The sequence below is a fragment of the Nannospalax galili genome, unplaced genomic scaffold (assembly GCF_000622305.1).
Source record: "Nannospalax galili isolate Female #2095 unplaced genomic scaffold, S.galili_v1.0 scaffold91, whole genome shotgun sequence".
In the NCBI taxonomy this organism is placed as follows: domain Eukaryota; kingdom Metazoa; phylum Chordata; class Mammalia; order Rodentia; family Spalacidae; genus Nannospalax; species Nannospalax galili.
The window spans coordinates 127,226-152,095 of NW_008332583.1; the positions used below are offsets into that span (position 1 = coordinate 127,226).

General features: G+C 42.0%; 1 protein-coding gene across 1 annotated transcript in view; it reads left to right on the top strand.

The window, feature by feature from the left end:
• Window positions 1–3,952: 3,952 nt before the first annotated feature.
• The window catches only part of LOC103729438 (cadherin-related family member 3-like), an 80,407-nt gene continuing 59,489 nt past the window's right edge, over window positions 3,953–24,870 (top strand). Inside the window, exons 1-5 of the mRNA XM_017796738.1 lie at window positions 3,953–4,020; window positions 5,038–5,264; window positions 11,068–11,264; window positions 13,837–14,008; window positions 16,281–16,369. Coding sequence (XP_017652227.1) covers window positions 3,953–4,020; window positions 5,038–5,264; window positions 11,068–11,264; window positions 13,837–14,008; window positions 16,281–16,369 — 753 coding nt within the window. The remainder of the gene's footprint in view (window positions 4,021–5,037; window positions 5,265–11,067; window positions 11,265–13,836; window positions 14,009–16,280; window positions 16,370–24,870) is intronic.

Consider the following 24,870-nt stretch of genomic DNA (forward strand, 5'->3'; position numbering starts at 1 on the left):
GGGAAATTCCACAACACGCTGTGAAATACTTCAGAGATTCTCAGACAAGGAAATTCAGAAACGATAGCTTGATTGTCTAACCATTTGGACTGGCAATAAGAAAACTCACACCCTAGTTGATAATCACACTTACATATTCATGTATGAATTCCAAAAGGGAAAGAAATCTAAAGGTTGGACTTTTCTACTAGATCTTTCTACTAGAGCTAGTGAATGCTCTGTCCCATAGGTTCATATCAAGCAGCTGCTCGGCTGTCTCAATATTCACTAGAGGGGCTATTTCATTATATCTTGAATTTCTGTAGAGGTTTTTCTAAAGCATAAAAAAATGTTCAGGACCTAGCCATCTAGCCCATTACTTCCATTAAATGTAAAAAATGTTCAGGACCTAGCCACCTAGCCCATTACTTCCATTAAATGTAAAAAATGTTCAGGACCTAGCCACCTAGCCCATTACTTCCGCATTTATTTCATGGATAACAGCAAATCCTTCATAGTGAGACTCTTACCACAAGGTGGCAGCAGACACTAGGGTTTAGTCTCATCACTTACTGGCCCTAAGACATTACTGATTTCCACATAACTGGACGTTTGAAAAAGAAGTCTCCTTTGGAAAGATACTCTGAGGGATATAAGAATCACTCTGCAGACAATTTTTGCCCCTTGCCCTCCAAGGTCGACTAAGTTCCAGGGGACTATGGCACATCTCTCAAAATGTCCTGTAACTGTGGTGAGTCACCAGGCCTCTTGTTCAGGGAGGCCATGGAGACCCCACGAGATGGACTTGAGCCAGTGTCCAGTCTACAAAGAGGAGGGTCACCTCAGAGGAACCATTTCCTACATGCTTCAAAGTGAAGCCAGCCACGGTCAAGCAAGACCTTTGATTTATCTTCACATAGATGGAACTGGTAAAATAAAGGAACTAGGAGCTCCTCCCAAGGCCACGTGACCCTTGAGGAAGCAATCCTCAAATGACCTTAAGCGTAACAATAAATTGATTTATTTTGGCCAACTGTATGGTCTTAAACACCCAAAAGGAAAGTATAACCAAAGAGTAAAGCCATCAGTATACTTCTTTTAGTGTTCAAGGGATTACACTTCCCAGACATTAGGCTTAAGTCTATATAAAAAGTTATTTGGACAATTATTTCTCATTGATGATTTTGTTCTTAACAAGAAAGTGCTGCTCAGATATAAGATAAGGAGAAACCCAATAGAGGGATGCTTTTGGAAGCCCTTGTCAAGAAATCCAATGGACTCTCACATGAACATTTAAATGTTGCCCTGTTCTGACTTTTTTCTAGCTCCGTCTATAACTTGTAATGCTAATTACTCTTGCCTTTACTTCTTCACATCTATTCATGATCAACGATGTTCTTTTCCCCTTAGAGATATGAGTCATGCAATTTGGGAGTCTTTCAGATAGACCCACTGAAGGGGTGCTTCAGTTGCCTCACCCTGTGTCCCTGTTCAGCATGGAAGAAGCCAGAGTGGCCAGCATGCTGATTCCCTATCAGCAAGCTCAGTAACCTCTTCAGAAGATGGTGTGATAAGACTAGGAGGTAAGAATTGGCTAGGCAGTTAGGGTAAAAAGAAAACCAGCTTCTTGGCTAAAAGTCAAAATGTTCTTGGGCCTTTTAGCAACCTACTCCATTCCAAAGGCCAAAAATGTCGAAATATTTGGGAGTTTTTATCTAATCTTTATAAGATTTTAGGGTTACCTCTTCAGAAGGGGGAATGTTAGAGTGGCCAAAAGCCCCATTAAAAAAAATAAATCAAAGAAGAAGAAAGAGTACATGAAGTTATCAGAAAAAAGTGATGGGGCGATATGGGAGGAGTTGGAGGGGAGGGAGTAGGCATGGATTTGATCAAAACACCTTATATGCATGTATGTAATTCTCAAAAAATTATTTATCTAAAAAAATTGCTCTTCTTTCTGTTTGTATTCATTAATAATTCCAGATTACTCACGTGCATAGTTGGGATCTTCTTAAAATGCAGATTTTAATACAGTATGTTTGGGATGGGACCCAATAATTTACATGTCTAACAAATTCCCAGGTGATGCTGATCATTCTGATCCACAGCGTTTTGAATGCTTGAATACTTGGGAAAGGAGCTTTAAAATGAGCAAGACGCTGGGAATGTGATGTAGGAATTGAGCACATGCTTAGCATGCATGAGACTTTAGAGGCAATCCCTACACTTAAGAAAAAACAGCCAAGAATAACACATGTAACACTGAGGCGTTAAGAAGCGGCGTTAACGAGCGAGCGATGGAACCCAGGGTTTTTAGGGAGCATGCCAGGAGAGTGGATGCATATGACCCTCTGCCCCATGTTTTTGGGGCCTGAACTACAGTATAACTGAGATGCTCTTGTCACATGGGCTTGAGCGCTTTCAAGGTCTGTTTTTCCTCATCAGCTTGAATCTTAGGTGTTAGAATGAAAAGATACACAAAGGAGCAATTTCTTTGACCAGAGGCCAGTATTTTTCACACAATGATTGGTGATGCTGTCTTAATTCTGTTGTATTCTGTCAAATAAGTGGATGGCTGTGACCAATTTTATCTTAGGAAGGGGCCATTTTTATTTATGTAAGTGTGTGTTTGTATGTGCATATGTCTCTGTGTGTGCAAGTCTGAATATATATATATATAAATATATATATTTTTGTATAAATATGTATATATGTGTATTAGGCTGAAATATTTTTGATTGTGGCTTCTGGTAAGTCACAGAAGAATCCTGAAGCATGTGATAGGGGTTAGAAGAACTGGCCAGGGGGGAAAGAATCAGTGCATATACAAATGCCAATTTTGAACTCTGGCGGATTTAGGTCCTAACTGTGGTCCTTCTTAGGCAAGGGGAAAAAAGTCTTTGAATCTCAGTTTGATCATTTTAGAAATAGGAATAATCACTGATTATCACCCTCCCCCCAGGGTTGAGTCTACCTTTCAGTTTTTCAACAAATATTTGAATGCCTAGTGGTTGCTGGGCACTGCCCTGGACACCAGGGGCACAGTAGTGAACACCACACAAATGATCTCTGATCTCAGATAACTGAATGTGCTGTGGAGGAGCCTGATAACAAGTGCAGCAAAAAAACTTAATTTCAGCATGTGGTAAATGTTATGAAGCAAATAAAAGGGGTGGTAGGAAAAAACGGCAAGGATGGGAACATCAGGAAAGCCTTCTGCTGATGAGTTCACTGGGCCTAAGAGCTGAGTAAGGAGTCAGTTGGGTGACAGACTTTGCACTCCAGGCAGATGAAAAGCAATTTTTAAAGAGATGGAAATGGTCTTTGAGACTGTATCAGAGAGCCAGGATGATTGGATGTGATGATGAACTGGAGGAATAAGCTGTGTTAAATCTGCTGAATAGCAAACAGGCCAACTTAAAGTGGTATCAGTCTTGATACTCAGAGCAAGGGGGAAACTACTGAGAGTTTGTAAGAAACTAGTCCATACATACTTATTCTGGTCATTGGGGTTCATCTGGAAAGAAAAGATAATCCCTGTGTAGGATTTACAATTCTAGCAGAGGAACCCACATGTTAGCACGTTTATCAGGAGACAAGAAATAATGCTGTGAAGAAAACTAGAAAGCTGTGATCAGAAGTTATCAAGGGACCACGGAAGACCTCGTACAGAGAGGTGACATTTGAGATGAGACATTTCACGTTGAAAAAGAGAGAAACTATACTAAAACTGGGGAGAGGAATTGAAAGAGTGGAAAACACTTAAGCAAAAGTTAGAAGGTGGATGTGAACTAGGCACATTTGAAGGCAGAAAGGCCAGAGTGGCAGGAATGTGGGACAAGGGAAAGCACTATGCTTATGTCTTAAAAATATCTCAGAAGACAGAAGAGGGAAAGGTGCATGTGAAAAGTCATTAGGTAGGAACTTAGTCCAGTTAGGAGATGGGGGAGGGGGGCGAGGTCTACTGACAAGTATGCGGAGTCAGAGAACACTCAGGAAACGCGATGAAGTGAATGTGAGTCAGGGAGAAGAAGGGAGAAGGTATGAGGTTAGGAGTCACAGTAGTCCAGGGTCAGAGTACTGTGCTTCAACCAGCTCAGCAGAGCTAGAGACAAGAGCAACAAAGAACTCCTCATAAATCTACTTTTCTTTTCAACATCCCTCTCAGAATGTGGCTTGGAACCACCCCCATGTGAGTATTTCTTGAATGTTTATTAATGTCTTTCTGAAAAGCCAACGAGCCAGCTAGAGCAGGTCAAAGGGTAGTTCATGCAGCTTTCCTTGTTCTCAACATGACCTTTCTGTTGAACACATATGACATTGCATAATCCTATCTCAGTAACCATAACAACAGTTGACTCATATGGAGACAGCAATTGATTGAAATCTCTGAATCAGAGATTGCAGACATGCATCTCCACAGGAGACAAGCAAGGATCCGTGAGAAGCTGTGGGATGAAGAGGGAGGGGTGGGCCCTCTGGCGAGATGTAGAGTGTTGAGCCAATCAAATGTTATTGAACCATAAATTTTTAAGCTTTATGGGCATAAAGATATGATGCACAGCCTATAGTCATCTTGGAAGTCATCAGTTTTCTCTGCCTGTTGAGGTTTTCTTTTCTTAGATATTTTGTGTTAACTCTTCACGCCACCAGATCTTTGCCATCAGTGGTCTTAAACCTGGTCCCACCCTCTCATGTTTCAATATAAACTTCTTAACATTCAGAGAGCTCTTAGCTACTTTCAGATTGTTTTTGCTTCTTATCTCTAACCTGATCTGCTTAGCAATTTGTAAGCCCTCTGCAAATTTGGTAAACTGAGATTCTGCTTCTTCTCTCTAAGCCTGGGTGTGATGAACATGTAAAGGCAGGCTGGACGATGGGGAGCGGGGTCACTATTGAATGACATCTTTTGAAAATGAATAAGCTTAGCAAATTTGTTTCCTGAAGAGCCTCAACTAATGCCGGCTTCCCCTGGGTGCACCAGGATTTAAGGATCTGAATCAGAGGCTTTTACACCTGGCTTAAGTAAATCCCCTTGCTGGAATGTTGTCCCCGTAGAGAAAAGGTGTCACTTTACAGATTTCTCAACAAGAATGTGTTACAGGAAAGTATGCACGCGGTGCCTAGAGACAGTTTTCTCATAAGAAGTTTCCTCACCAAGACAGTGAATGTCCTAGAAGTTGGCCAGCACAGGGACTGGAACAGAGTGTTTCTGAGGAGACCAGAGCCCTGCAGGTCACCCATGTCTTCTTCATGTTTGTTCTTTGTGTTGTTTGCTGCCTCAGGTTAGTATCTCTAACTTAGGGCTCCTACAACTTTGAAATACTTATCTGATAGTCTTCCACTTGGCTCCTTTTTACTTGCTCTTCTACTTTTTCTACGTTGGTCTTCTGAAGTCAAGCGCTCCATGGTTGTACCTCATTGGGAAATCTACACTCCAGTCGAAATCTTTTCACAGATGCAGTTGCTATGAATGGGAATAGGGCAAATTCTTTTTGAGGCAACTGACCGTTTCTACTAGCATCTAAAATCTGGAGCCTTAGACCCAAACTTGCACCTCTAGAAGGCTCTCCTGCAGAACTACACAGCAGTAGAAGGAAATATGGGGCTTGTTTGTGAAAGCCAGAGCTAGAGGGCCATCATGCACTACAATCGTAGCTGTGAAAGGAGTCAGAGCAAGGTACTCTGACAGACAGTTAAAAAATGTACTATGGGATGAAGACAGGGTGTCCTAAAAGTATGAACTCAAGAACATCTCTTTTAAAAATCTATCTGTACTCATAGGCAGGTAGGCATAGAAAGTTTGCTCTGGAATTACTAGTCTCTTTTCTGGAGATTTTTCTATGTTCAAGGAACTGAGCTGTTTTTCAGTTTTACTGTGAAACCAAGTTCTTCTCATTATAGGGTGATAATAAATTGGAGAAAAAGTTAAAATCAATGAATTATTCAATGCAATGGCAACAGGCATTGTTAGTTGCAGAAATAAGCCACTAGTGACACAGCCTAAGCTGCAGAACTGAATTTGAAAATCTGAACCAATGAAATGACTTGTCAAATATATTCCATGCCGCAAAATGTCGACATAATTAGCACAAAAAACATTTTATTTATTCATGTATTCATTCAGCCAACACATATTAAATACCTACTGTGTTTTTGAAATGGGATACAACAGGAAACAAAGGAGTAAAAAGTCCCAATTTCCCGAAACTTGCATTTTATGTAGGAGGAGAAATAGAAAATGAACAAACAGTGCATGAGGTTTTAAAAGAAAATGCTCACAGGTGTAGAAAATGGTGCTATTTGTCCTGAGACCTCTCTGGTACGGTGACACTATTAGAGATGTAAAGGAGTTGAGTGGGTTGGGGCTATCCTGGAAGGGTGCATTTCGGACCTGCTTGGCATGTGTGAGGAACAGGGAGACCCATGTGGCCAGAGCAGAGGGAGTAGGGACAAGAACACCGGGAGGCCCTGGCCATGCTGGTGTCATTCGTAAGGCCCATGATGCCTGGTCTTCCTCAGTACTCAGATTAAAATGGTCATTTTTAATGTCCTGAGGGTGGAGAGACAACTTGTTTTCAGGGTGTGATCTTACTCTTGTCTTTTCCAAAGAGGTTCTGAGAATCTAGTCGGAGTCTACCTTAGCTAAAGACAAAAGTCAGTTGAAATAAAGGGGAGCAGAAAGCACACACTTGAAAGAGAAAACAAGGAAATGGAGAAAAGTAGAACCAAAGCAGGCCAGTTCAGTGAGATGAACGCATTGTGATGCTGAGTGCTGAGTAATTCCTCAACACTGCAGGGTAGACAGTGCTCGAAGGGAACAAGGTTATTTAGAGAGCTATTTTCACCCACCTTTCACATACTGTGTCTAGTAAAATGTATAATGAGTTGTTGTAACAAGAAACCCTACATTTATTATGACAATGAATGGCAAATCTATATTAAGAATAATGGCAGATAACCCAGTAGCTTCTCTCTTAAATAATGGTGACTGTATCACCACAAGTTTCAGACAAAGACACTTCTTATACTTCTTATCAAGTGACAGTTGGCTTCCAACTTTAGAAAGGATGAGTTGCTTGTGCAAGTGGTCATATGGCCAGTAAGAGGAATAATTGGGACCAGAGCCAAGGTGTGTGTGAGATTCAAAAGTGCCTCTTCATCGTGTCCCTCCTCACCCTCAGGCCTGTTGCTATCACTTAGGTAGGCAGCTTACCCAACTTTGACCTTCTGAGGACTTTTGATTTTCCCATTTCTTACTCCCCTCAAATTTACTTTGATTCATGAAATTATCTCAATCATTTAAGCACGTGGTGTATAGATGGGGGTTCAAATCCTGGCTTGCCATTGGTTGGCTGTATGACATATGGCCGTTGCATTTCTGTGCCTCTACTTCCTCCTGTCCAAAAGAAAAATCGTGCCTCTATTTCAAACTCATTTATCATATACTCATATTCATTTACAAAATATATTATAGATATTTTTTTCAACAAAATAATAAAACTTTATTGCATGATTTCTCAGCATCATTAATCTGCACAAGGGTTCTGAGGTTCAATGAAGACTTTGTACATAAAAGTTTCTTTTCTTTTTCTAAATCTCAGATTTTGGGGGTGTATGTATGCATATATCATTTTTCAATATATATTGTCATTGATTTTTGTGAATTTCATACAATCTATTTTATTCATATTTAGACCTCCCCTGTCTGAAGCCCCCTCATAGTGCCCTCACAGAATATCATGCATTCTATTATGTATATTAAGGCCTATCAAGTCAAGTTTGTGTACCCAGCTCTCTCTTGGGGTGAGTTCATCCACTGGAGCCTGTTCAACTCATCTAGTGTCATTCCCTTGAAGAAGATCAGCTCTCCCTCATCCAGCAGTTGCCAATAATTCTTCAGTTAAAGTTGGGACCTCTTGTCCATTTCCACAGTTCTATGTTGGTTTTTATTTGATGGAGTTTGCATGGGTATTGTGCATGCTCTCACCATTGCTGTCGTTCATATGAGCAAGGTCCCAGGAGCCTGTAAGACTCTGTTTCCTGATAATCATGCACTAACCCTGGCTCTTACAATACTTCTGCCCCTTCTTCTGCAATGGTCCCTGAGCCCTGGGTGGGTGAGGTTTCATATAGGAGTCCTATCCAGGATACATACTCTGCAGTCTCTTCTTCTCTATACTTTGGCCAATTGTGGCTTTCTGTGGTCATTGCCCTCTGTTACACGAGGAAGCTTCGCTGATGAGAGTTGAGAGATGCGTTAGTATTCTCTTTACCACTTGTTCCACTATGTTCCATGGGCCTTAGGTGTAGAGGTTCCATTGTAGATGTGTTACTTAAGGTTGAGCATCTCACAGACTCTTATTCTCTGTGTGTGACCAGTTGTAGAACTCTGTACCACATTCTGTCTGTTGTAAAAGAAGGTTTTTTGATGAATGGTGATTGGTATACTTATAAATATAAGGATCCATATTTAGCATATAGTAAGAAATTATGTTTGTCTAGGGATGTGACAGCCTTGGGGTTTTCTCTAAGATCTATGACCTCTCCAGCCACGTGTATTTGGCTGTATTTACACTGCCACACGAGTTCCTTCCCCTTGAGAGGGCTTTAAGTCTGCTTAGATAGCTGTTGATTACCCCAAGATAAAGGTGCCACTGCTGCACCACTATAGTTTGTGTGCTGGTCATTGTTGTGGTTATTAGACCCTAAAGCTAGGATTGGACCGTTGATTGATTTTTTCCCTTAGCAACTTGCATAGTGATCTCCTGAACTACAAGAGCTAGTCTTCAGGGAGGAGGCTTCCAGGTCAGCTCCAGCTCCATTGCTCCAAGTCCTGTGTCTGAAGTATGTCCTGTCTTCAGCAATAGGGTCTTACCTTCAAGTTCTGGGAGGTTCTGATAAGTATTCTTATTCAGTGATTGAAATAAACACATTCATTTCAGTTGAAGTTTATAATTCCTCTGGGAGCCATACAAGTGCCATTTATGTGTTAAATGACTGAGGAAGGGAAATCCTGGGAGAGAGCATCTAAGTCAGTCTGCAGGTAAGAGAAGGCTTTCAGAAGGAACTAGATGCAATTTTGGATAATGAAAGGGGCTTGATAAACAATATAATCAAGTCAGAGAAATGGAAGGGAGGACAGTTGGAACAGAGTGTGTGTGTGTGAACAGTGTGCAGAGGTGAGGCCAGAGAAGTAAGCAGGAGGCAGATCTGCCAGCACCAGAGGCCTTTCCAAGCTTCAGTGTAACTCCAACTGACAGCTGTCTGATTTCCCTGCTGCTCTTCCCTTACTAGAAATGGCCATTCTAACACTTGCTACATCTTTTTGCACATTGCAAAAAGGGTGTGTTACACCACACTGCTGTAGTTCGGGTTCTTCTGGATATTGACCCTAAGACAGTGGTTCAAGAGTGATTTATACAACCCCAACAGGATCAAGCTAATAAGATCAGGCCACATTCCAATAGGTGGCACTAATTGGACTCAGTGAGTGACAAAATAAAGTCTTATAGATCCTAACACGTCTATGGGATGTATGTGGGGAAAATAGTATCATCACACCTCCAGACCTCTAAATGAAGCTATCTTCCTTTACCTCCTATCTTTTACTGCATGGTGTGTGTGTGTGTGTGTGTGTGTGTGTGTGTGTGTGTTGGATGTTCTAGGGGCACTGAGGGTGGGAGTTAGGCAGAGTAGGCTCAAGATACATTACATGGATGAAATTGTCAAAGAATAAATAAGAGGTATTCTATTTTTTAAAAAAGAGTGGTTTATTAGAGGCCAGGAAGCATCAGCAGAGGAATAAGAAAGCAATGTAATGTGTGGGCGTGACAGGCAAAGGGTCACTCATGGAGCACTGGGTGCAGCCAGAGCTCAGTTCCACTGGGAAGCTCAAGACTCTAACATACAAATGTGTCTCAGGGGTACCCAGACTGAGGGTGAGGAAGCTGAGGCATTTAACTGTATGGCTTTGTTGAGCACTGGCTGTGGGATGCTTCAAGGAGCAGTTAGTCTCTGGCACTCTGGTTTGTCCTCTGTTCAGGTCAAGTTGTTGTGAGGCAGACTAGCAGATGTTCTCAATGGGCGGCCTTCCATATACAGAGTAAGCGTGGAGGGGATGGGACAGGTACCAGACATGTGTCACACATATGTAAAGCTATTTGATACAAACAAGCAAACAACAAAAAAGTAAAAACAATAAAAATAAAAAAGACCAATATTTATTGGGAGACAGTTTTCCATGGGAACCTGGCTCTTCAGCACACACTCCTTGAGTTGAGGTACTGGCAACTCTATGCCTGATGATTTTTTTTTTTTCAAGAATGTTTAAGTACTAATAGAGATGCTATATCCTCTAGGACAAAGCATAATACATTTACCACCTACTATAAAGTTATTTTCTCTATCCAGGGCAAAGGTCAGGAGGCTTTCTCTTCATTTAAAAAGGTTTGGGGGGCGGGCTGGAGAGATGACTCATTGGTTAACAGTACTGGCTACTCTTGCAGTGAACCCATGTTCGGTTCCCAGCATCCATATGACAGCTAACAACTGTCCTTAGCTCCAGTTCCAGGGCATTTGATGCCCTCTTCTGGCCTCTGAGGGCATTGTACACATGGGTGCACTTATATGCAGCAAAACACTCATACACATAAAATAAAAATAAAGGAAGTAAAATAATTTTTAAAAAGGTTTGGGTTTTGTAAGTACAGGGATCTTCAAGGGTGATATAAATGCAAACCCAGAAGATGTGCAGAATGGCCCTGGGCCCCTATGTGTTGCCCTCAGAAGACTTAAGGCATCTGGGAAGGGGTGTGACCACGAAGCAGGAGCTGCTGTGCTGGAAGTGATAGCATCCTTGTTCTCTGATCTGGAGTGTCTTGTATCTTCTGCTAGTGTCCCTGTAGTTGCTTTGAACAGCACAAGGTCTCAGGTCCTCATCAACCCTACCAAGCCAACTCAACTGATTCTTAATCCCAAGAGAAAATGAAATAAGTACTATACTTTTCCTTTGTGGCTTCAAAAGTGAAAGAGGTTGGGAATCCTTGAAGAAGTCTTTATAAACTATAATTTTACATTTTCTCTAAGATGTTCTAGCTGCTCCAAATGTAGCCATTGAGAATGCCAGCCCTCTCCTAGAAAATGCCTCTGAGCACACACGGGCTGCCACAGTCACTGTGTCTGTCTCACCTCACACTTCTCTGGTTGGAGATCCTGTCATTCTTAATGCCAGCCCAGCCGTGCACCCATTCATGCTGTCTCGAAGATCCTCACATCTGTGGGATGTAAGTATATCTTCTCTCCCTCACTTCTAGTGTGTGTGTGTGTGTGTGTGTGTGTGTGTGTGTGTGTGTGTGTCTTCTCTCCCTCACTTCTAGTGTGTGTGTGTGTGTGTGTGTGTGTGTGGTGTTACCTTTTTGAGATTATATAGCCTAGGTTGACCTTGAACTCTTGACTTTCTTAGCCTTTCAAGTTCTGGGATTAGAGGTGTGCACCAGCATGCCCAGCTCTTCTGCATGTTACTAACTTCCACTCTGGTACCCTATGATTTGTCAAATACTCTCAAAATCCTAGGAACAGCAAGATGCATTCATTTTTACAGATATTTATTGAGAATCTAGGCAGATGCAAGGCAATGCCTGGCTCTTGTGCCACCTACTGGTTCACAGGGATACATATTAATTAAATGAACAGACATAAGCATAAACTTTTAAATATTATCTAAGCAATGAAATGCAAGTTCTCAGATATATAAGAGCACCAAACAAGGGCATATGACATAGTCAGGGGTCCCTGAGAAGGAATTAGTGTGAAAGGCAGACTGCAGGATGGATGGGGATTCAATGGATTCTACATCCCTTGTAGAAACAAGGAGTTTGGCAAGGAGAAGGGGCTGAGGACTCAATATGACCAGAGATGAACAGGGAATGTGGTGAGAGATCTGGATGAAAGGGAAATGAAGGACCTTGCTTGTGGGGCTTGATGGCTATGTTAGGAAGTTCTCTTTACTATCTAAGTACCACAAAGCTATTTCTCACAATGGGATGAAGTGTAGGCAGCTAATTGCTCATTGTAAGAGATCTGGGTTCCTTAAGATCAGGGTTCCTCAAACATAGTACAAATTTACTGCCTGAATAACATTCACCTGGTCCTTCTGCATTGTCCCATGAGATCTACAAGATCTACAAGGGAGATGGTTCAGTATGAATATACGTCTTTTGATACTGATGTAATAAAGTCCCCAGAGCAACAGGGCTGAGCTGTCCTGGCCTGGTTTGACTCCAGGATGTGGTTTTTCTCTTGTGTCCCTCAAGTCTCTTAGGACAGTGGCTAGGAGGAACACATGCCTCTTTGGGTAAGAGGATAAATTTAAGCCCATACGTACATGTCTACTCATAGCCTATTGGCTAAATTGAGACACGTGTGAAAGCCATGGGATGGAAAGAGACACTCCTCCTTCAGTAGAAGGACTGGAGTCACATGGCATAGGACATGAACATAAGAAAGAGGAGTGCATCGGAGACCTAAGAAACAGCAACGTTTGGCAGGGAAAAGACACAATTTACTTTACATTTTAAAAGGATCATTCCATCTGCTGTGAGAACAGATTCTAGAGGGACAAACGGTGTGTGTGTGTGTGTGCGCGCGTGAGTGTGTCTGTAATGGGATCTGGAACACCCCGACCAATCCTTGGGATTGTCAGACTTTAAATTTGTGTGCAACTTTTGTATAAACTACTATCTCATACTTGTTCTGCAGTAAACTTTTGTCATAAGCCTAACTGTAGCAAAACAGTAGCCGAAGTTCCAGTAGTCTTGCCTATTATCGCTGTTACTGTTGTTATAACTGTGAAGTAAACTTGACGAACCTACTTTCCACTGCACCTCTTCTGCTTACCAGCAACATGAACTTGGGTGAATTACTTGACTGTCTATGCTTCCGTTTTCTTTTCTGAAAAATGAGATTAACAATAAGAATATCATCTCTGTTGAGCCACTAAAAAGATTCTGTGAGATAACGTATGCAAAGTGCTACAGGTTGGAGAGATGGCTCAGCTGTTAAGAGCACTGGATTACTGTTGCAGAGGACCCAGGTTTGAGTCTCAGCACCCACATGGTGGCTAACAACCATGCGTAACTCCAGTTCTGGGGAATCTGACACCCTCTTCCGACCTCCGCAGGCATTGCATGACATGAGTGCCTTACATACATGCAGGCGATACAGTCATACACATAAAAATAATAAAATATTTTTTAAAAAGAACACAAGCGGTGTGGGGCACATTATCAAAATTATTTCCTCACTAGATGTGAAGGTACATGCATTTAGTCCCAGAACTCAGGAGACTGAAGAGGCAGGATTATGACTTTGAAGCCAGCCTTAACTACACGGGGAGAGGCCCTGTCTCAAGTAGACCGAACATCAGGTGTGTGGTGGCTCACAGCTGGAATCGTAGCACTTGGAAGCCCAAGGAAGAATTGCCATGGGTTTGAGGTTCACTTGCTCTATAAATTGAGTTCTAGGTCTGCCTGTGCTGAAGTATGACACCTTGTCTCAACTAACAACTAACTAACTGCTAACTAACACACATATACAAAAAGACCAAACTCAAACCAAAATAGAGCATCATAGACTAGCTCTAGGTATCTTTAGAAGCAGTTTAGTTTTGAGAGAATTTCACAGCATCCATATATGTACAAATAGAGCCAAATGATGGTCTGCGTCTGCTACGGTGCAGTAAGAGGTACAGTATGTCATGTTGTTTGTTTAGCGTTCACTTCCTCCTTTGCTTTGTCCCTGAGGTCAACCATCTGTTCCTCCAGTATTACCATTATTATGCTCTTTTTAACATTTTAGTTATTCATTACTGGAGTACCCAAGCTGGACTTTGAGGCGGTAGCCCTCTACTCCTTGACAATTTATGTCAAAGACGACCATGGAGCAGCAGCATCACAGAGTATTTTGGTCCAAATTGCAGATGTGAATGAGCCGCCTACCTTCACTGGGTCCCTTGCCCAGAGAGACCAAGGTACCAAGGCTGTGATCTTGGGGGGAAGAAAGCCCTGTGGACATAGATGTAGGTACTGTGCCTGGTGTCTTAAATGCTTCCATGATACCCTTGGTATAAGGCTAACGGAGAATGCTAAATAGCAACAGTTGGGCTGGTGTAATGGCTCAGCTGGTAAATGCGCTTTCCGTGCAAGCCTGGCAACCTGAGCTCTATCCCCGCAACTCCCATAGGAGACAACTGACTCCTGAGAGTTGTCCTCTGACATCCACATACCTGCTTTGGCATGCGCATGCTTGCACTAACACACACACGCACACACACACACACACACATCATGTCACATACACACATATTAAAAATAATAAATGAAGGTTAAGATCATTTTAAATAACAATAGTGGTAAACAGCTGACATGTACTGAACCCTAACTGTATACAGGCACTGTTTGAAAGCTTTAAGTGGATTGCTTTGTTTAATATTCAAAGCACTGGTGGTAAGTTCTACTATCCCTTAGCTCCATTGCATGGATAATAGACTTCGGTGAAGTAACTTGCTCAGTGTTGAGAACTATCCACTTACTTGTGGATCACAGTATGTTAAAATCGATATCTTATTTGTCTGATTATTGAATTAACAATGTGCCTAGTCATTGCATTAGGTGCTTTATGTCCCTTTGTTCCTTGCTCTCTCTTGTTCACTGTGTAGATGTCTCTGTCTCTCACTGTTGACTCTCTTTCTCACTTCTGTCCCATTTTATGAATCAAATATTTAAGTCCTCTATGTAGAAAATCGATATTGTCTAATATAAATATAAACGTAAGGTCGTTCAGATGTTGGTGTGGCCACTAACTGGGTAGAAATTACTTGTCTCGTGTAAACCTTAGCCTCGGCATTGTTATGTCTTAGATGGAAAATGTCCTCCACAGGCTCGTGTTTCGTCAGTGGTCCCTAGCTGGTGGCACTGTCTTGGGAGGTTGTGGAATCTTTGGGGTGGGTGGAACTTCACTGGAGGTCATAGGTCACTCTAGAGTGGGCCTTAAGATTATAGGGCAGCCCCACCCCCATCCACTCTCTGTTTCCTGTTGCATGGGGAAGTGAGGTGGTAAGAGTTCTAGCTGTGTATTTCCACTCTTATGGAGCCTTCTTCACATGATGGACTAGATTCCCTTGAACCATCAGTCCAGACAAATCCATCCTCCCTCAAGTTGCTTGTTGCCAGGTGTCTAGCCACAGCAAGGAGAAGAATAACTAATATACTCATTGATTAAACAGAGATGTCAATTCTGCCTTGATGCTTCTGGTGTTTTAAAATGCCAAGCATAATGTGAGGCACTCAATCAGTGCTCAGTGTTAGTTTCTCTTCTTTCCCTTTCCTAAACATCAAATGAAGTCCTGGGCGGAGTCAAGATTAAATCATGCTCTTCTGACTTCTGAAACTGTGAGCCAGGTGCCAGAGTACTTGTGAGAATCCATGAGCGCTGCATCTTGGAAGTCCATGTGGCTATGCTGTGGCCCAAGCAGGCTAGCAGGAATTCCCCTGATATCCAGACATACTGCTTTCTTAGCAAAATGGTGCAGCAGTAAGTGTGGCTGTTCTTTTCTGGCACTCAAGTCTCGCACTTCCCAGTAATTTCGATTCCTTTGAAGACTAACAAGTTTTCAACCTTATAGTTACTACTACTGTCTTAAAACATACAGCAGCTGAGCATGTGGCTCAATGGCAGAGCATGTGCTTAGCATGTGTGAGGCCCTGGTTTTAATCTCGAGTATTCCTCCAAGACCAATGGTAATAGGGAAAATTTAAGGAGAAAACAAATATTAAAAATGATCTAACAGTATTGATATGTTAACCATAGAGCCTTGTACCTGCTATTAATCTTTAAACCTTAGTAAAATGGAAATGAGAAAATAGCCAAAGGTAAGTGCTTATCAATCAGTAAGTATTAATAATTGTTTAATATTGGTATGTTAAAACTCTAAAACTCCTTTGTTTATGTGATGCCTATGATAGACAATGTTGTCTCTCATCATTATTGCTATAACTAACTTTATTGGAATTACTATATAAAACATTTGTACTGAGAAAATACAATGCTTAAGGTTTCATTGAACATTATTAGCATACATTAAGGATATATCAGCTTTATTTTCATACTTGTATACAATATATTTTGATCATATTCATCCCCCATGCTTTACGTTTTATCTAAAATACAGACTTGAATGAGGTGTTTTGGACTTGGTTCTGATGAAACTCATGAAATCACATCTGTTGTACATTTTCTGTCAGTTACAGAGATTTATATTGCAGAAGATACAGTCCCAGGCACTATCATTTACAAAGCAATGGCCAAGGACCCTGAGAATGCTGTTTTGGAGGTAATTTATGTTTTGGGATAGAGAATATCAGTGCTTTGTAGTTTATGTGTGATCAAATTTAAATATGAAGGCATACAGATAATCAAGACATTTATACCCTCCCATTAGGTTTGAAGCATATCTCTGCCTTAATTATTAGGCTATTTCAGGTAAAAATGAGTAGTTATTTAGGTAATTGTTTCCCTTCTACTGCGTTCAACTGTATGTAGGCAGATCTAGCCTAATTAATCCTCAGGTAATTTTTAAAGAAAAGACGCTGAGATACTTAATTTTATTCTTAGGGATCCTGGCTGTATATAGTGCAGAGAAACAAGTCCAGCTTTCTGACAACATTCATGTGTGTTTCAAAACTTTAGGTCTCATCCTTAGGTTCCATCATGCCCCAGAGTGGGAAGACACTTGGGTAACAAAAGGCTTCGGCCCAGCCTCTAACTTTACCAGTGTGGATCATGTGCCATTTCTGCTTTGCCATTTCAATAGCAAAATGGTGGAAATGCCACATACCTGCTCTGTCTTCTCTCCTATGGCTCTCCCAAAGCAATCGAATGCCATAAAGAATGTGGAAGCAGTTTTCAAAATGTGGAACATTTTGTAAATGGCAGGATTTGTATTACTGTTTTAGTCTTTGATGCCACATGAAATGATTATGGCACTAAACTACAATGTTTTTAACAGATACATTGACAGGCAAGAATAACATGTTTTACATTTTTAATGTTGTATAGCTTTTCCAACTGGCTAAACAACGAGAGGCCTGTTCATGTTGATACTGTATACTCAACGTTTGCAAGTGACCGGTAACATTACTGGATCCTTCTTCACTGCAAAAGGAGTATTGCAAAATTTTATTTATGCAGTAGATGGCCACTCACATCTGGGGCCTTGTTCCCATGGCTTTTAAAATGATTGAATACACTTAAATAATTATACAATGGAGCACCGTGGTTGTCAAGATCCCACACACACATTTGCCTCTTTTCCTCCCAAGCACAATGCCACCTCCAGGGTGAGACTGGAAAGGTCACAGCTTCCTGTATAACATGCAATTAAACAACCTAATCATGCATATTGCTCCAAATTAACATCTCCCAGATTATAGTATTAAATCTAGAAACTCCAGCCACATGGGAATCAGACATCATACAGCAATTGCTTCAGTGGAGTGCTCCTTAGTAGCTCACCCACTATGTTTGTATTTTAGGATGCAAAATATGTGACAGTCCAATAGACTTTAGTTGTGACTCTAACATGCAATCCAAATGACTTACTAGCCAATTAGCACAAGCAATTCATTTCAAATGACGGACTCCCAAATGCTTGCTCATACAGATTAAATGCTTCTGGGCCTGGCCCTATACTTTTCTCAGAATTGGTTCCTGGCCCACATTTCGAAGGTCCATGCAGTATTCTTTGTGAATTTTACCAAACATGGAATGACATTTCAATAGAGACATAGACTGTGGAAACTTACATTTAGACACACTCCTACACACATCCTCTGACACAATAGATCAGAGCAGATGTGCTACTCAAGTACTACAGCTGGATAAACCACTTTCATTAGTCAGAGCCTTCATATTGACTTAGAAAAAAACTAGTTCTACTATGGGAAAGAGCTTGCTACCTTTTTGGAGCCTGACAGATAATGATGATATTAATAACTGTTAAATATATATCATGACTGGCAGATATTTAAATGTTTGAATCCTCATGTAAATCACTGAAGCTGATACTGCCATTTGCTATGATACAACCTAATGAATCAACAAGTGAAAGCATCATGTCTTCAACTGATGGACAAGGATATTTGCTTAAACAGCAAGTAGTAGAGTTGAGATTCACATCCATCCCCATTTTGCTCTAAATCTTGCTGTTTCCTAACCACTAACAGTCCCAAGGTATATTTCATGAGGCACAAGTTCTATCACATGCTCCACAAGAGAAATGAAGATCCCATGATCTCATGATCTTGGAAAGGTTATCTCTATATCTCCCTTGAATTCATAATATGCAATATATTAAGTCCTCACAGGAGTTGTCTAATAGAGATTTGTTTATTTAATAAGATTTATTTTAATTATTTTCCCATAGCACTTTCAAATGTACCATCTGTTAACATTTTGTGTAATGATTAATGAACACTTCACAAAGTAGAAAGTTTGTATGAGGTCTTATTGTAAAACTGATATAATGCGATCTATCACTGGGATTGTTATAATGATGAAAGATGAAGTTTCAGGTGAGGATATTGTTTATAGAGAAAAGGTTAATGCAATGAGACTAGATTTAGAATTGAGAACAAGAAAGGGCAATTTGAAAAGTTTTTGCCTTTTTTTCGTGGTAGATGTGTATACTCAACTTTCTGTGTATTGAAATAGCAGGAATCATTTCTGTGTTCCATAAGAGTCCAATAAGTGTTGCCTCTTTCAGGCAGTGATCGACTAAAAGTCAGTGGGAATTAGACACGACTAGACTGACTTGTTAGGCATGCTGAATGTGATAATACCACTATTATTCTTGGTAACTACTTTTCATTTTGCTATATATTTTCTAATTTTCTAATAAAACTTTTAAAAAGTAGAAACTCACTTTAAATGTAGAAATTCACATAGGTTCAAAAAAAAAAAAAAAAAAAGGATAGACAAAAGACACCAAGCCAGACACTGATGGAGATGCAATTAATTGCAAACCCAAAGTAGGTGTGCAGCTAAGCAGTGTTCATTAGAACAAGCCAGAAGTGTCTTGGTTTCACCGTTGGATGATTAAAAAAAATTGTTCCTTTCATGTATCACAGTCATGAGGTTTGTGGATGGCAGATGGTGATGGTTGTTGGCCATCCCTTGAGACAGAAACTACTCTTTACTGTGAGAGCATCCAGATGCCTCTCTCCGAACTCCACTACATCAGATACCATCCTCACCCCATGGCCCTCTCCATCTTGGCCTGTGTGACCGTCTCATCTTTCCTGGCACAGTGGCAGTGACAGTAGAGGTGTTAAGAGGTCAGCATGTGCCTTTCTTGCTTATTATGTCAAAAGTCAGTTTGGAAATCTGAATACATTATCTTAATTCCATTCTGCTTTTTTTTTTTTTTTTGTTATTTTTCTGGAGTTGAGGACCGAACCCAGGGCCTTGTGCTTGCTAGGTAAACGCTCTACCACTGAGCTAAATCCCTAACCCTCCATTCTGCTTTTTAAAAAATTCTTCTTTTAGGACAATGCAAATTACTTTGAACAAGAAATGGGGGAGAGAATTATCCTACTCAACATTTATTGGATTTTTCCTTTTCTTAATGGTGAAATAAATATAAGCCCTAAAAGTATCTTTCAAAATAATGTGTCTTGCCTAGTGTGTTCGTGGAAACAGTTAAATAATGAGCCCTGGGCCCAAGTTCTTAGATGGGGAGAGATGGAAGTGAGTTGGAGGCAGCAATAGGGAGATTAAAATGTGACAGGGCTATTTCTTTTTATAAAATATTTTATTCATCATTTTTATTTTATGTGTATGAACGTATGACTTGCATGTACATAGGTGCACTTGCGTCATGCAATGCCCACGGAGGCCAGAGAGGGTGTCAGATCCCCTGAAACAAGTTACTAAAGGTTAGCTGCCATGTGGGTTCTGGGACTTGAACCCAGGTCTTCTGCAAGAGCAGCCAGGGCTCTTTTTTTTTAAACAAAATTAAATATTCCATTTATTAATTTATAAACCATAAAAAGGTTGGACGGACCTCTCCCCTTCCTGGTGGACCTCGCACTGGAAAAGGAAAAACACCTTAATATACAAATTACAGCACCATCATGGAAAGCTCAAAGGTGTAATTCATTGTAAAGTTCAGTGAGAGGCCCGCAGTCACATCACCTAGATCTCCCATCCTGTGCCTCTGCAGTGTAGCTACCCTGATCTAACTGTGAGAATCCAGAGCTAACCCCGGCCCCCCACAGAGGTGCCCAGCAGGATGTTACTTCCTATTTCCCACATCTAGAAACAAGCAAACCTGACACAGACAGATGGGACTGTCCAAGGCCAGAGTTGCTGAAATTCAGGCAAGCAGGAGGCTAAGGTAATAAAATTAAAATCTTAGATATCAATCTTTAATTCATCAAAAGCAGACCCCAACAAAACTAGAAGTCAAGGCTGGAGCATGGTGACACATGCTTGTCACCCGAGCCTAGGGAGACGGAGGCAGGAAGGACTGCCACAAGTCAAAGGCCAGCCTGGGCTACCGACTGAGATGTCTCAAAAAGCAAAACAAACAAAAGGGATAATGTCAGCCTGGCTTTGTGGTACAGCCTCTGATCCCAGCATCGAAGAGGAAGAGGCAGGAGGATCTCTGGGTTTGCTATGAATTTAAGGTCAGATTGGTCTACATAGTGAGACCCTGTCTCAAAAAAAAGAGACAAAAACCCCCTAGTCTCCACAAGGTAAGCTTGGGGTACCCTCCTGAGGGCACTATCCTGGGGTACTGTCCCATGCCTGCTGTGCATGCATGGGCACAAGAACTTCTTTCATGTTTGCAACAGGGTCTCCCTGTGTTGCATCTCCAGGCTGGTCTTAAACTCATGGGCACAAGTGATCCACCTGTCTCAGTTTCCTAAGTAGCTGGGGCCATAGATGTGGGTCCCTAAACTTTTTGTTTTGAGATAGTCTCACTATGTAGCTCAGGCTGGCCTCAAAATCATGGCCATCTTCCTGCCTCCACTTCTGAGTGTGTGCCACCAGGTTAGGTCCATAAACTGATATTTTTATTTTTTTGAGATAAGATTTCTTATAGTCCAGGCTGGCCTCTAACTCACTATGTGGCTGAGGATGACAGGCATGCACTGCCACATCCAGTTTTAGGCGGTGCTAAGGATGCGGCCCAGGCCTTGGTGCCTGCTAGCACTCCATCAATGGAACCCCAGGCCCAGGCCCTAAGCTGATTCTTGGCTAAAGGCACCAATACCTGGCTTGGCGCTCCTCCTTGTCCCCTCTCCTAAGACAGTTCAGATCCCAGCACATCCATTTCATCCTGTCACCAACACAAAACACTTGTTCAGAGACTGGATTCTACTTCTTGGCACCATGGCTGACCCTGCTGCTGACGAGCTGAGGAACAGGCCGCAGCAGGACTCCCGTGTATTGAAATGTTCAGATCCATCACCCCGTCTGCCAGGTTGTGAGACAGTGACCTGGGTGTGAGAGCATACAGGGGGCCAAGAGAGACCCGGTAGAGAAGAGTGAGGTCCTGGAACAGCAGAGTCCTCCCACCGCAGGGCTCATACACCCTCAGAAGCGAGATGGCCAAAGTGACCCTGCTGGCCACCAACCCCTTCAGCCAAGCGCCACCTGGGCCAGGGACATGGCCAGTCCCTTCCTCTGCACTGGCAAGGCTGTTAGGTCCATGCAGAGTCCCATGCTGAGTGCAGAACTGGACAGCCCAATGCTGCCCCTGATGGCAGAGGGTCCCGGGCCATCTCTGCTGCGGTGTGTCTCACATTGCTATCCCAGGCTCTTGCCCGGTGGCATCCTGTCAGCCCCCGAATGGCTGAGCCACAGCCCTGCAGTCCTGCTCCTCAGCCAGTGCTCTTTGACCCCTGAGACATCCCTCCAGCCCCATGATAAGGCTATTTTCATAAGTAAGATTTAATATCTTCAAGATAAAATAACTAAATTCAAGATACCCATATTTAGTGACAAATCTCAGAACATAGATATTAGAACATATGGTGGCCCTTCTATATGCTTTTATTTTCTTTCAGATATTAGGAGATAATCTGCTAAACCTATATTAATAACTTACTAGAGAGACTTTAAAAATTCCAGATAAGCAATGATTTCTGAGTGTTTCATGATAGTCACTGAAAAAAGAAAGAGGCATACCATTTCAAGATAAATAGAAACCTACTCTTATGGTTTCAATATTTTTAACTCTTTGATGAAATAAATGTGATGACTCAATGTAGGTGACAAGTGATGTGGAAATAAACAACGATCAGATTTTTATGGGAAAACGATATTTGGAAATTCTAAGGGGCATAATTAGTGATGGACTCATCAAAGGACTCAACAATTATGCTGCAGCCAAGCTTTTAATTATGGGCCTGACGATTTTAATTATACACTTCTATTTTATAACTCAACTGTAAAACAAACATTAAAGGGGAGAAAAAGATGAGTCTATTGCATTTGAAACTAGAATATGTAAATGTTTGCTTCAAAATTCTGCTTTTAATCTCATTCTGGAAAAGAAGCCCATGTCCTTTGAACATCATCTATGCTTTCAACTTTTGTATTTTACCAGCAGGGAGAAACATCCATCAAATAGGTCACACATATCCTGCTGTTGGAAGTAGGAGGCCATGTCTTTTCTATTTATGCATTTCAGTCAAAATGAATAACCAGGAGCTTCTTTCTTACATGGATCTTAGATACTCAGAGACTACATTAGTACTCTTGTGGTTGCAATTAACAGAAGACTTGATGCAGATAAGGTGTGTGTCTGTAACACCTGGAATGCTCAGGCACAAGGACTGGGTTTCGAGTACAGGTAAATTCTAAGTTTGCATGATGTTCGCAGAATAACATTTACCCTAGAACCTATGACCTTCAGTCTGCCTTACCTTCCCTTCTTTTGAAATAGTTGATGGTGGGAATCAAGGCCCAAGAGCCTGGAAACAGGTACTGACCTGTGGAAGCTTCCTTCTCAAGATCTCAGAGCATCACTGTGGCATAAATGGGCTCATGAACTAGTCCAACTGATGTGGCAAGACAGTATAATGCAATGATTAGCTGAGGCCTTGGCCACATGCTTTATTTAACCTCAGGATTTGTGGGAGTTCAGCTGGAAAGCCACTATGGTTGAACATGAGGGAAGTTGATTTAGCAAATAGCTCCTATAAGAAGTATAAGACGTATGCTGTACCATCTAAACCAAATGGCCTTCACTAGAGTGAAGTTTTCAACAGGACTTTCACTATTAGAGGGCACACTGAACCCAAGTTTGTTCTAAATGGCCTGTTGGTTTATTGTTCAGAAATAAATAGTCCCTGGGAAGAGTAGTTTGTTTCTACAGGCCTCTCCCTGGGGCCAGAGTAGTTCCAGATACATACTCTACATTTACTGGCCTGTGACTCCGCTTGTCTCTGGGCAGATCCTTGTGGATGCACCAGGCCCAGGCTCCTATGTTGCATCTGTGACCACCAGTGCCCCAAGTTGTGTCATACCTCAAGCCTACAGTTCCCAAGACCAGCATAACAATTTCTTAGGACCAAGTTCTACAGTGCTAGGAATGGTCTACTGCTGGGATGAATTTGTGGCTCAAGATCGCTGCAACCAGCCACAGGTGATGCTAGCTGAAATAGAAGTCTGATATATTAAGGGAACATATCGTCCCTTGACTCTAGAGGCTCCATTTACAGACAGGCCTGAGGGTGGGGGGCAATTAGGATCCTCTCAGTATTAGGTTTCACAAGCCTAGTACTAAGTTCAAGGGCCAAATTTTGTGCTTATGATTCTGTCCTATCTCAAGCAAGAGGGGTCTTGAACCATGCTATACTGTCCAAGGATAGTGTTGGATGGTAGTCCTCTGCAGCCTTGGAGGATGCTAAGCTCTGTCATGCTTGACTCTCACAGTTGTCCTGAACAGTCTTTGAGGCACAGTGAGCTCCATAATATAACTAGCAGTAACTAAATGCAAGGCCAGAACAGAAGCCTGTCCCACTAAGGCACAGGTCTCTCTTTTCAGAGCAGTACTGGAGTCCTTTCTGTGAGCAGCTGAGGTTGAGTAATGGGTGACAGAAATGGTCCTTTGGCCATTAAAGCTGGTGTTAAACAGGGAGGGTTGCTTGATTCTCACAGTCATAGGGGTTTACACAGTCCTGGGAGGAGGACACGTATGTCCAGGTTCCATTCTAAGCCTAGAACTAATGTGGCAGAACCTCAAGTCTGTCCCACTAGTACACAGTTTATTGCCTGGTGCTGGTGCTGGTCTAGAATCTATCCATGAACTCTGACCTGCACATAGGACCTTCAAGGTCTACTGAAAGCTGCGCTTCAAGACAAAGCCAAGTGCTAGTTTGGGGCCCTGCTCCCCTGGAGGTGACATCTTACTCTTCTGCCTTTGGCTGAGGTTGGGGGAGGAGCAGTAGAAGCCATAACCCTGACCTAAGGCAGTTCCGGTGGTTCATTGCAGGGAAGGGGTGCTGTTAGACTGGCAGTGGGGTCTTCTCTGCACTGAGTTTTGCTGTGTTGGGACCGGTCCTGGATTTCAAGCCTAAGCCCTCAACTTCTCTCTCTTCAAAAGCCTCTCTTCACCCTGGGCTGTTTGATGTAGAGGAGGGGTGAAAGGCACAGCCCTTTCTTCCTACCTTCTTCAGGAGTCTTTTTCCTTAGATATAGTGAGGCAGGGCCAGGACCTCTCAGCTGGTGTCCTTAGCTCTTGTGGAGGTAGTCTGGGGTGTGAATGGTCTGCTTGCTGTCTCTGTGCTGACTGTTCCTGTGAGGAGCAGGACCATCTTGTTC